Raw genomic sequence first — 13,637 nt, 5'->3', positions numbered from 1 at the left:
CAATGAAACCAAGATAAACTACCTATAGGCAACAAAATCGGTGGAGATGTGCTTCTCTAGTCACTGAAGGCCTCTCAGAGGCTGTGTGATACGGCACGTAGCAGGCAGCCCGTGAGGAAGGCAGGAAGGACCTCGTGAAGACAGAAGCATCTCCTCCTGCCCCACTTCACGAGAGCCCATGACTGCGTTTGTGTGTCTCAGGTCTGTGAACGCCCTGAGAACGACCAGTGCTTGATAGATTATCAGGTTATGCAAATTTAATATTCAAGCACAGCATTATCTGTTTTTGCAAAAGAATACAGATCAATTCAAAAGAACTAAGATGTAGATCTATCATGCCATCTAAGGCAAGCTGCTAGTTCAGCTGCAAAATCACTTTTACGTATGTCTTATTCTCTGGTAAAGAAGAGCTGAGAAGGTTTTCTGTAGGGAACCTTCCAGGGCAATGAATTTTAGGAGAAACTCATCATGTGGATCACACATAGTAAGCGTCAGGTAGCAAAGTGTTGTCAATTTTGTTTTGAAAGACATTACAATGGTTTTTAAAACTCCAGTACTTCTTCCATCAGCTCTCTTCAAAATGCCACTATTCCCAAAATGTCAAAAAGCCCAATTCACAGAGGGGACTCGTGCAGAGATGAAGAGAGGTTAAGTCTGATGCTCTGCCCAGTTCTATGTCCGAGAGACGGTGAGGGACACGGAAGCCCAGCGTGCTGCAGTCCACAGCGTCTCAAAGAGTCCAACATAGTGACCGAACAATAAGGATGCTCTGTGGCAATCTATGGTGACTCAGGTTAGAGCTCAGAAACATTACAGTATGGCAGTTCACAGAGTTCCCAAGGTCACTGACAGACGTTGTGATGACGGAGGGCTGAATCTCATTTTCGAAAAGTCCCAGAGAATGAAATCACAGCTGCATTTTCTGATGAAAACCTCAGGGTAAAACTTTTGTGCTGTTGCTGAAGGAGAGCACTGCTTCCTTGGGACACCAGAGACACAGAGGAGTCTAGGGATTCAATGGGAAGTTGCAAAGGTTAAATAATGAAGATGTAACTTTAGGTATAACTGAAGCTTTTTCTGAAACTGAGCTTTGAATTTGTGATTCAGTTCCATGGGGACTAAGTGGAGATCCTAGAATTCTCAAGCATAAAGCAATGAAGAGATAATGTGAGGTTCGGGAAAGTTAAGAACTAGCACTTCTGCTTGGCTGCCCCAAGTTAAGCAAAATAAAATAGAAACAGTGAGAGCCCTGAAGGCCATGTTTTGAAACGGATGGGCACTAAACAGGATGGGGTCGCTGGGTCTTTCTCAGGTGTAGCCTTATGCAGTCACACTGCTTGCCGAATACAGAGACCTCTGCTTTTACATACAGAATCTTTATCTAGTATCCCCCTCCCTCCTAATACTTTGGCCACCAGATATGAAGAACTGACTCAGTGCAAAAGACCCTGATGCTGAGAAAGACTGAAGGCAGGAGGAGAAAGGGGCAACAGAGGATGAGATGGTTGGATGGCATCACTGAATCACTGGACGTGAGTTTGAGGAAACCTTGGGAGTTGGTGAAGGACAGGGAAGCCTGGGGTGCTGCAGTCCACGGGGTTGCAAAGAGGTGGACACAGCTTAGTGACTGAACAACAATGAGCTGATAGGTCCCCTTTCAATCTGTCCGCAGTGGTGAGGCTGCGGGCAAGCCCGCTCCTCCAGCGTGGGATGGGCACACCTGGTGGGCCGAGAGGATGGTGGATGGGGTGCCGGAGTCCTGCAGGCCACCACTTCCCGGGGCCCCAGAGAGGGGTCGGGCACTTTTCAGGAACCACAAGGGAAAGGAGCAGGGAGGCAGGCTCTGTGTCAGTCCTCAAACAGAACCCATTATTTTAACAAGAAAAAATGTCAGAGTAGGTGTGCTTTGAGATGACTGCTTCTACCCAGTGCCTTAGGGTAGCATCTTTATCAACACTGTTTCAAAAAGTCAATCCTGATATCCAAGTCAGAAGGGCTACTTTTCCTAGTGTCTTCACCACTAAACACAACAGTGTTTATTATCTCACGGGGTCCAGGAGACACAGGATGTGAAAATGCTTTTTAAAATGTAAGTACTTCATCAAAATATAATCTCTGGCACAGTCAAAATGGCTTTGGAATCAAATCAAGGAAGATCTGAAGACCCGAGGTGGAGCTCTCACATCATTAGCGCCTTACGGCCAATAAATGTTTGCTAAAGAATGCAGGAAAACAGCTCAGAATCCCTGGCCACAGGCACACTGCATAAAGTACATTCTGTCTAAAAATGATTCAGGGTTAATCCACTCACTTCAGGTTTATAAAGAAAGCAGAGAAGACAGTTTCAGGATGGATTCCTCCTGAGCAGTCTCAGGAGGGCAGGGATGTACCAGGGAAAAGGCCGGATTCCAGTCTGGTTTCAGCACTGGCTGTTATCTCAGAAGGGTGACTAAGCATTCTTCCAAGCGACAGGACAGGCTCGGGCTGCAGGGACTACGTTTCATTCTTCTTCAGACAGTTGACCCTGCGCTCACCCTAATAACGTACATCTCTCAGATGCACCGCCTACTGAGGTCAGTGTGGAAAAGCCCAAACAGAATCACCGTATTTCAAGACAACTGACCTGTCAGGACATCATGTTTTGATTTGTGACACCCTTGACTATGAAGTGCTTCTCTACTCTTCTGTTAAGAGTTACAGTGCCTTGAAATTTGGCTGCAAGACTGATTAAGCTTCTAAGCCCTGAATTTGCTATAAGAGAGTTAGCTTTAAGAGTCCCCATCAAGCTTTACTCAAAAGCAGTCAGAATCAACACTTTCTAACCTGAACACAGAGGCTGAGTCACTCCTGTGTGTGTCTGAAAGGGGAACAGAGCAGCGTGTACTGGAAGCAGAGGGGAGAAGAAGTCGCGGGTCCCCTTCTCCTGGGACAGAGGACACGCAGGTGGGGTGGAATTCAGGTAACGCCAGGAAGAGTGAGGCAGACACCAAATACGTGAAATACGCTTTTTCTAGAGAATTCAAGGAGCCCCACACTTAAACAAAATATAGCAAAGGGACACTCCGGTAAAACCAATTTCTCTCTTTTTCTTTTGTGTTACTTCCTGTCCCTCTTGAACAGGACACAGGCCTACATTTCTATGTTTCTGACAGACAACTCCACCATGAAGCAGGAAAAAAGTTACTTGCTTTGCTGAAAACAGCAGAGTGAACAGTGGAAGTAGGAACTGCTGTAAACAAGCTGAAGCTGCCAACATGGTTTTCTCATACACACACACACAAAAGATTAAGTAAAAGTCCAAACTGAATTGTGTTATAAAATCACCATAATTTTTTGGATATGATAAACCAGGCCACATACAACCATCTAATTTTAAAGAGCTGTTAGAATTCTCCTTTACAAAAAATTTCCAGAGAATACCACACAAACCCTGAAATAAAAACATTCCCAGTGATGTTTTTCTTGGAGGCAAGTTGATCGCGCTCGCCAAAAGGAATATTTTAAGAATCCCCCAAATTGCATTGGGGACAAGCAGAACGGAGGCAGACCACAGGGAGAGAGTCGTTCCTTTTACACAAAGATATGAGATCCTTCAGTAAGCGTGTGGATTCTTCTAGCACCGACCTGAACAGAAGCCGCCACCTGCGAAGCTCCTGTCCAGAGTCACGAACAAGTCACTGACAGTTGTGCTGTGCATTAAGCGTTAGAAACTACCCTGTGTGGCTCTGTAAACAGCAGGGGCGACTTCTGTCTCTCAGAACAATTTACCACGTTTGTTTGCTTCAATTTTTTTAGAAAATCAAAGGAAGCCATTCAAGAATCAGGGAGCATGTCTGTCTTATTTAAGATGGAGTTGAGTTGTACAGGGAAAGGGGTTCAGTTCATGTCTACGGTATTTTTCAAGGCCTTCATCTATAAGCATCAGTGAACACGTCACAACCTCCCCCCTCGCCCACTAGAGGAAGCCTCTGAGTCATCACAATTACATGACCAGGCATTTTTCTTTAAGCCGCAGTGTATCCTGTGCTTTTCGGTTTCCCAGGGGGTGGTGTTTTCCACGAATAGGGAGGGTTTGTGCATCATTGGGAAGCTGTTTGCATAGACACGAATTCCAAAACTATCTTTGGAACCTGAGAGCAACCGCTCGGAGGAACAGTACTCTGAAGGTTTTGGAGAAGATCAGCACCACCGTGCCTTCAGGTGAAGTGGGCTCTCAGGCACACTGAAATCCTCTGGTCGGCCTCTGGATCAGGAAAGATGCTACTCTTGGGTCCCTGTAAGGATGGAGGCAGACGCGCCCCCTCACCGCCTCCACTGCCCACCCAGACCATTCCCATTTCCAGCCTCCCTCACTTGGTCCTCGACCAAGTGCTCGCTTGTCCAGAGCAAGTGCCTTTGGTCAATTTTAGGGTTAATGTACTCTTTCCCTATACAAGGCTGTGGGGACAGGATGTAGCAGTTGATTTTTACAGTTCTTGCAGGAGGTTACTAAGTTATTTCTGTTGTAAGGCTAACGTGTTAAATCCCTACTTTTTTCAGTTGCTGCAAGGAGCACCACACATCTTTAACTCTTAGCTTTCACGCGATCCTATGAAGGACATCCTGTCACTGGGTGTGTCTTACAAAGGAGGACCCGCAGCTCAGGGAGATGGGACATCTTCCCTAAGGCTGCCTGGTGGAAAAGGTTCCCAGCACCCGGGCGGCTCAGCAGCCTCTGTCTCATTTTCCCTTGTTGTTGTTCCTCACTAAGTCACGTCTGACTCTGTGACCACATGGACGGCAGCATACCAGGCTTACCTGTCCTTCACTATCTCCTGGAGCTTGCTCAAACTCACGTCTCTTGAGTCAATGATGCCTCAGATCTTGTCCACTGTTGCCCCCTTCTCCTCCTGTCCTCAGTCTTTCCCAGCATCAGGGTCTTTTCCAATGAGTCAACTCTTTGCATGAAGTGGCCAAAGTACTGGAGCTTCAGCTTCAACATCAGTCCTTCCAATGAATATTCAGGACTGATTTCCTTTAGGATGGACTGGCTGGATCTCCTTGAAGTCCAAGGGACTCTCAAGAGTCTTCTTGAACACCACAGTTCAAAAGCATCAATTCTTCAGTGCTCAGCCTTATTTAGGGTCCAACTCTCACATCTGTACATGGAAAACCACAGCTTTAACTAGACAGATCTTTGTCAGCAAAATGATGTCTCTGTTTTTTAATATGCGCCCTAGGTTTGTCATAGCTTTTGTTCCAAGGAGCAAGCATCTTTTAATTTCATGGCTGCAGTCACCATCCTCAGTGATTTTGGAGCCTAAGAAAATAAAAGTCTGTCTCTGTTTCCATTGTTTCCACATCTCTTTGCCATGAAGTGATGGGACCGGATGCCATGATCTTAGTTTTTTGAATGCTGAGATTCAAGCCTCCTTTTTCACTCTCCTTTCACTTTCATCAAGAGGCTCTTTAGTTCTTCTTCTCTTTCTGTCATAAGGGTGGTGTCATCTGCATATCTGAGGTTGTTGATATTTCTCCCGGCAATCCTGATGGCAACTTGTGCTTCATCCAGACTGGCAATTCACATGATGTACCATTTTTTCTGGGGATGATTAACTTTAAACTCTCCAACGTGGGGGCAGCAGGGTAGCTCACCATTTCACTGGCCTGTACTTATTATTCTTTAGGGGAAACTGATGGGAACCGCCACACAGAGCAAGCACATATGGATTTATGTGTGTGTACAGACGTACAATGAAACTGCATTTTCAGTGAAGTCATTTTCACTCCATCCTCTCCCTCTGAACAGCTACCTGTGTACTCCAGTCTTCTTAGTAGAAGGCATTGGATGTATGAGATACTAGACAAGTGCAATACATAAACCTGTCAGAAGTCCTATCTTCCAGAAAAACTGGTGGCTTAATTAGTGGCTTAATAAGGGCAAAATTCTATTAAATTTCTAAGAAACTGCTTTACCACTGTTTGAAATCATTATGTGTGCTGTGCTTAGTCACTCAGTCATGTCCGACTCTTTGCGACCCTATGGACTGTAGCCCACCAGGTTCCTCGTCTGTGGGATTCTCCAGGCAAGAATACTGGAGTAGGTTGCCATACCCTCCTCCAGGGGTCCTTCCCAACCCAGGGATCGAACCGAGGCCTCCCACATTCCAAGCAGATTCTTTACCATCTGAGCCACCAGGGAAGCCGTGAAATCATCATACTGGCAGGTAAAATGTGCTGCTTAAAATGTTAATCGAATGCTGTCCTGCACTGTCTTGCTAGTGTTAAAACCCTGACTGAGGCAGGCTCCTGGCTTCAGCAGTAACACAGCCCCGCCCCAGCCCTGCCTTTGCTTGAGTCTTGGGGGTCCACAGCCGACCCTCCCCTGTGGCTCAGCCTTGCTCTGGGCCAGCACCGTGGGTGAGCTCTGCGTCAGGAAGAACACGCACAGTTTGGGGATGGCTGGAGGCCCAGGGTGACCGACTCTAGTCTTTCTGTGAGCAACTCTTTAGTTTTTTCTCAGTGAGCTCTATTTTTGACCAGTCTGTCTCCTTGCTTACAATGACCAAACCCTGTTCTGAAAGATTAAAAGTCCCACATGCAGGTGTAGACAGGATCCCTTCCAGAGGGGAGGGAGGGAGACCTTTGAGGGAGAACCTGGCCCAGGCACCCTCCTCCTGGAGCTCCCTCAAGTCTTGGGCTCCTCAGCACACAGATGCATCACACCAGGCTCCGCATCTCACATGGCCTTCCTCCTTCTGGGTCTTTCTAAACTTTTGGAAAGCCTGCCCTTATAGAATTCAAATCAAAGTCATCAGCCAGAGATACAGTAGTGTTATGCAGCCCTTGTGGAAATAACGCATCGGCATTATCGTGAGACCAGGCAGAAGGGCCCTGCAGCTATCCGTGGAGGAGTCCCAGGGGTTTGTGACCTGCCGCGGAGACAGGTGCTTTACAGGTGCAGTGACAGTAATGACCTCGAGATGGGAGGTGCTCTGGATTATCTGGGGGGCTCGAGAGACCACAAGGGTCCCAATGAATGAATGATGGAGGCAGGAAGTCAGAGACATGACCAGGGAAGCAGAGGCTGGTGACATCACGGCTGGAAGGGGCTGTGAGCCACGGGCCGTGGGCGGCCCACAGAAAATGAAGAGGGCAGGAAGCAGGAGTTCTCTCAGAGCCTCTGGCAGGGACAGAGCCCCACAACACCTGGCCGTGAGTCCAGGAAGCCTGTGCAGACTGCTGACCTCGGAGGCTGTGAGAAGACAGGTCAGGTGTGGGGGGAGGGGGGCGGTTAGCCTCTAAATTTGTAGTAATTTAACACGGCCAAAGGACATGAACACAGTACCACGGACCCTGCAGGCATGTGCCTCCAGTTCTGTGCTTTGCTTTCTAAACTGTCCCAGCTGTGCTGTCCCCTGCTTCCCACATACACATCTGAGAGTCAGCCTGTGTGTCGTCAGTGAAGTCTGTGAGTGTGAGCAGGAACATATTAAGTCTGCAGAGTACTTTAGGGGAGAGGGCCTTTGAACCACACTGAGTCTTCCAGTCCTTGGGCCCAATACGTCTCTGATGTTTCCAATCTTCCAGGCCACAGAGTCTGCACATCCCTTTCTGTTACATTTATTAAACTTAAGTATGTCAATGTTGGGGCTTCCCCCGTGGCTCAGAGGTAAAGAATCTTCCTGCCAATGCAGGAGACCTGGGTTCGATCCCAGGGTTGGAAAGATACCCTGGAGGAGAAAATGACAACCTATTCTAGCATCTTTGCCTGAAGAATCTCATGGACAGAGGAGCCTGGCCACAGTCCAGGGAGTCACAAAGAATCAGACACAAGTGAGCAACTAAACACCACCACCATCTTAGTATTGACCTTGTACTACAGAATCCTTGTTTGCCAACAATTTGCTGAACTCACTTATTAATCCTGAGAGCTTTCTGGTGGATTTGTTGCAGTTGTCCACACAGACTCTCATGTAGTCTGAGAACAGAGATGGCTCCCTCTTTTCCCCTCTATAACCTAAATGCCTTTTATTTCCTTTTCTTGGCTTATTATTGCACTTACACTTAGTCTGCTCACTAAGTCACCGTGGGCAAGGCTCCTCCCCTTGGGCAGGAAGGTCCAGGCAGGCAGTCCTGTCTGAGCACAGGAAGTTTATCAGATAACATGTTTCACTTCCCGCCTTGCTCATGGATAGCAGTTAATCCCACAGAGAGAGGTTAATTTCACACACAGTGGCCTGATGTTAAATGCACACCTGGCTCCGTTTCTACATGTGATTAGTGGTGGAACCCTGGCAGGATTTGGGGCAGAAATGGGGGCACCCAGGCAGGGCTCCCCGTGCCTGGCAGCGGGGAGGGCGAGCCCTCATGCCCGCGCCCTCCGCTGGCTCTGCGTTCCAGGAGGACAAGCTGGTACAGAACAGAGCACAGCTGCCTGGCCTCATAAAAGATAATGTCTTCCTCTGAGACATGAGGGAAGGAAGAGGTGACTGATAAACAGAGACACTGTGAATTGGAGAGAAAGCAAACAGGATATTCATTCACAGAGGCTGGAGCTATTAATGACATTGCATACAAAGAAATGTGGACCAGTACTTGTATATAATTAAGTAAGGCAATTCCTAATTGTTGCCTAGACAAACAGGACTTTGTGGGGGGAATTCCAGCCTTTTCCACTTCATGACTCCAACCACTAATATCTTAAACCTCACACACCAGAGAGAGATGCAGGTTAAATCATAACAAGGGAAAAAGACCAGAGCTGAAGTTGGAAATATATCTGCTGTTTATTTGCATATTATAATTCTACCGGCTTAAATTAACAGAGCATTCCCAGGTGGCTCAGTGGCAAAGAATCTGCCTGCAATGTAGGAGACGCAGGTTTGATCCCTGGGTTGGAAAGATCTCCTGGAGAAGAAAACAGCAACCCACTCTGGTATTCTTGCCTGGGAAGTTCCATGGATAGAGAAGCCTGGCAGGCTACAGTCCACGAGGTCACAAAAGAATTGGCAGGACTTAGTGACTAAACAACAACAGCAGTATAACACATGCTTGGGGGAGGAGAAGGGAGGCTGGGTACTTAGCAGATGTGAAATATTGACGCAAGTAACAAACGATGCTACCCTCATCAGACAGTAATGCTTTGGAGTGACCATGGGTTGTGGGTCAAAGTAAAAATAGAAAGAGTAAGAAACAATTTCAACTTCAAGAATAATGGGGAAAAAAATGACTTAAAAAAAACCCCCCAAACTCTGCATTTAATACACAGAAATAAGGGCAAGTAATGTTATAGACAGACATGCATAGATAATAACATATCCAAACGGGATTAAACGAACATGTCTCTCAGTAAGTAGACCCATCTGTGAAAACAATCACGGAATTCCTTTGGCTTTTTAAACCATCGCTAACATAGGTCACATTAATTCTTGGTCAAGCACAGAAGAGCGAGCATTTGACTGTGAGAACGTGCACTGGGGCGTTCTCCTTCCAAGTCTGCTCTAATCTTACATCTGCTCGTGGCCGTGAGCTCTTTACCTGGAAACCTACCTGCTCGTCCTCCTGGGGACCATCAGAGCTGGAGGCGAGGACCATCAGAGGAGAGAGGGCAAGACTAACACGGACCAGCCGGCCACTCAGCCCGCGGCGAGAAACCGGGACGCGCATGCGCACTGTGCGGGTGCGGAGGCTTACCCACTCGAAGGACAGGATCCAGCAGCCGCGCGCTATGCCCAGCAGCACGCTCAGGGTGCGGCGAGGCTTCCCGGCCAGCACGTGCGTGGTGCTGCCGCACACCTCCTGCGCCAGCGAGAAGCCCTTCAGTCTGTTCACGACCTGGATCACCACGCTGTACTTTCTGTGAAGCGGGGAGAAAAATCAACACACGGTTGTTTTTTTCTGTGCATAAACATCAAGGGGATTACAATGAACTAAAATGTAAAAAAAACTAGGAAAAAATGTACACTGACTTCTTCTTTGCTGCTTGTTTCCCTGCAATCCATAACTTGAAATCTGGGGGAAATAAATTTCAGATCTCAACTCCAACTGTTTTAGTGGCTAAGAAACAGCGGCCCCAAAGCTAAACACGGTTTCCCCAGGTGCTCGGCAGGGCCTGCCAGTTCCCTGCACCAGGCCTCCTCCACACCCAGACCCGGTTGTGTGTACTTTTGAGTCCTGTCGGACCTAGTTTTTGCACTGTCAGAACCAAGATCCTCACTTATTTTATTTTAAAAATGAAACATTTATCAAGAGTCAAACATATAATTTTATAGGTCCTGTTTATTAAAACTTCAGGGCAAATTTCACAAAGCTCATCACTGTTTATCTTCTGATTTGTCATTCCATTAATGCCTTAAGTACCCTTTTTTCTCTTTAAATATTTCTCTTCCCTAACTTTCCAAATCACTCTTCATATTCCCTTTCTTCCTTTTACAATCACCTTCCTATCATGCCTTTAACTCTGACATGTTGCTTTTCCCCCTCTCTGCCAGCAGCTTTGGGAAATCCCTGCCAAAACATGAACACCATGTAGGCTTTCTGAGCCACACCATGACGTGCACAGTGAGTTAAGAAACTTCTCGTCTCCAAAAAATACATTCCAAAAGGAAGGAGGTAGTTTTGTGCATGATTACGCACATCGTCTCCAACTATCTCCTGCTTATATTATGGCATTTCTCAGTTATGATGATCTGGGCTTTGCCGATCACAAGACCTATTTCTTCACTTGTGAAATACAAGGCCTGACCTCTATCCTGGTGAGAATTTTCCAGGGATCCCCAGGGTATAGCAGATGGATGAGTCAGGACCGGACACATCACTTTAACCAGAGGATATGTGCTTATTGGAGTTGCTGAAAATATTTAAATTGGGGGAGGGGTACAAAATGCAAATAAAACAATAGCAAAAAGAAGTGAAAACCTCTAAGCCAGATGCTCTCTAGAAACCTGTTTCTGCATATCTATGATTTTGTCATTCCAAGTCTGGGAGCTTCTAGCTCTTCACTGGATGTGCTAATCAATAACAAGAATCTTTGCAAAACACGGCTAATCAATATGACCTTAGAACATAAAAGTCTTGTTCTTAACTTCTGACAACAAGTATTTGTGGGGCAGGAATGAATCAAAAAGAGATTCAAAATGGGCTAAATGAAGAGTTTGATTTTCAAACCTTCGATTGAGAAAATGGCTATCAGTGTTTTTTTTTGTTTTTTAAATTTGGGCAAAAATACAGACTTTTAAAAATGTTAGACCAATATTCAATTATTCGTTTCTGTACTAAACTATTTAGGATGACCAATGTATTTCACAAGACATAAACAGAACTTGTGAGCGTGTTCCTTTTCCACTAGATAACATGTGGGTTTTGAACGACCTTTTAACTTCATGCCACAGGTGGGACAGGATCCCGCCACCCAGAGTCTTGGAAGCATGCACTCTTTCTGCAGCCTATTTTTCCCTGAGATGTCCCAGTGTTTTGATGGATATCTTAAAGCCCTAAAACTTCTGCTATTTAAAAAAATTTTTTTTCCTCTTTAAATAAAAATTAAAAAATCTGTTGCAAAGAATAAGGCACGGTATTTTTTTTGGATGTGCAACATTGTGCTAATGTTTAAGAGAGATGATAAGAGTGCGCTAGGGAGCTGTGAATGCTTCCACCAGATGTGCAGACAGCTTTTTTACCACGGTGGTAGAAAGCGTCCCACTAAAGCATTTCTTTAAGATCTTTAAGGGAAGCGGTTCCACCAGCGAGGCTCCACTTACAGGGCCTTCACGGGGTGGGGGTGGTGGACTCGCAGAGCCGTGCAGCACAAGACGAGCAAGAGGAACGGCAAATACTAAAACGCCTCTAAATGCCGTCCAAACCACTCAAAGGTCTTCGGTGCTGAACTGTTTACAGCCTTTTCACCACCTCTCTTATTTCCAGTGCTCTTCTGACTCCAGTGTTAATTACAGAGATCAACATGGACACAGCACAGACGTGAGGGCTGCTCAAGCACCCAGCACAGTTTATGAACGAAAAGTCCAAACTTTATATCGAGGAGAAAGTTATCAAAACAACGAGTACTTACTCAGATGGCATGCTTGTCATGACTAATGTTCTTGTTGGCTAGGGATGTCAAAAGAGAAGGAACAAAAAACAGTCAAAAATATAAAAAGTATTTTTCCCACAGAAATAAACTTTGTTTTCTGAAAAGTTACATCACTTAAAAGTAAACATTTAAGCATATATCAAAGGAAAAAAACTGTATATTCCTGGAAAAAAAAAAAAGTAGCCCAAAAGATAGAAACTCAGATACTATCCCCAAACCAATCCAAAATAATCCAGGACATGAGGTAGAAGAGAAAAAAAACAGTTTCCCTCCAGAAATTCATTCTACCAGTTGCCTAGTGGGCCTCCACAAGTGCCAAACTGTTAACATGCTTCCAAGGAAGCAGAGCGTAAGAGAGACGTTTTTCTTGCAGGCTTAGAAACTATTTTTCCTGAGGCTTCTAGGCAACCATATTCTTGGTCTCAGATGTAAGTACACAATAATGGTCAAGCTTCTGCCACCTGCCTCAAGCAGATTCTTTCATCCCTTCCACACAAGAGCACAGATAATGGAACTGCTTATTTGTGTATTGGCATCTCCTATTAATTGGAACTTCAAATTTTTAAAAATAAAAATTTAAAAATACTTTTTACTTATGCATGCTAGGAAGAATTAAATGTTTCAGAAATATATAATTAGACATATAAATTTCCCTGTAGTTCCACCAACTAGAAATGACTATTGTTTTATAATTCGATATATATTAGGGCAAATGTTCTTTTATTAAAAAAAATACCTTTATTTACTTTTGTCTGTGCTGGGTGTTCATTGTGGTACACAGGCTTAGTTGCCCTACATCATGTGGGATCATAGTTCACCAACCAGGGATCAAACCTACATTTCCTGAATTGGAAGGCAGATTCTTTTTTTTTTTTTAATTTAACTTTACAATATCGTATTGGTTTTACCATATATCAAAATGAATCTGCCACAGGTATACATGTGTTCCCCATCCTGAACCCTCCTCCCTCCTCCCTCCCCATACCATCCCTCTGGGTCATCCCAGTGCACCAACCCCAAGCATCCAGTATCATGTATCAAACCTGGACTAGCGACTTGTTTCATATATGATATTATACATATTTCAATGCCATTCTCCCAAATCATCCCACCCTCTCCCTCTCCCACAGAGTCCAAAAGACTGTTCTATACATCAGTGTCTCTTTTGCTGTCTCGTATACAGGGTTATTGTTACCATCTTTCTAAATTCCATACCTGGAAATAGAACTGCCTTATGATCCAGCAATCCCACTGCTGGGCATACACACTGAGGAAACCAGAATTGAAAGAGACACGTGTACCCCAATGTTCATCGCAGCACTGTTTACAATAGCCAGGACATGGAAGCAACCTAGATGTCCATCGGCAGATGAATGGATAAGAAAGCTGTGGTACATATACACAATGGAGTATTACTCAGCCATTAAAAAGAATACATTTGAATCAGTTCTAATGAGGTGGATGAAACTGGAGCCTATTATACAGAGGAAGGCAGATTCTTAACCACTGGACCACCAGGAAGTCCCCCTAAATGTTCTCTTTATTTAAAACACAAACAGGAATGCAC

General features: G+C 45.3%; 1 protein-coding gene across 6 annotated transcripts in view; it reads right to left on the bottom strand.

The window, feature by feature from the left end:
• MCPH1 (microcephalin 1) overlaps positions 1–13,637 on the bottom strand; it is a 240,070-nt gene that overhangs the window by 157,337 nt on the left and 69,096 nt on the right. For 5 of the 6 annotated variants that reach the window (XR_009493066.1, NM_001103315.2, XM_059882159.1 and 2 more), the window contains 2 exon segments: positions 12,050–12,087; positions 9,676–9,838 (listed from right to left, as the gene is read on the bottom strand). The exons of the other annotated variant lie outside the window; for it this stretch is intronic. Coding sequence is in view for 4 of the 5 variants with exons in the window: in NM_001103315.2 (NP_001096785.1) it covers positions 9,676–9,838; positions 12,050–12,087 (201 nt within the window). In the remaining variant the exon portion in view is untranslated. 6 annotated transcript variants of the gene reach the window in all.

The sequence above is a fragment of the Bos taurus genome, chromosome 27 (assembly GCF_002263795.3).
Source record: "Bos taurus isolate L1 Dominette 01449 registration number 42190680 breed Hereford chromosome 27, ARS-UCD2.0, whole genome shotgun sequence".
Taxonomy (NCBI): domain Eukaryota; kingdom Metazoa; phylum Chordata; class Mammalia; order Artiodactyla; family Bovidae; genus Bos; species Bos taurus.
The sequence above is the reverse complement of the archived record's forward strand: the minus strand, read 5'-3'. Positions and strand labels throughout refer to the sequence as shown.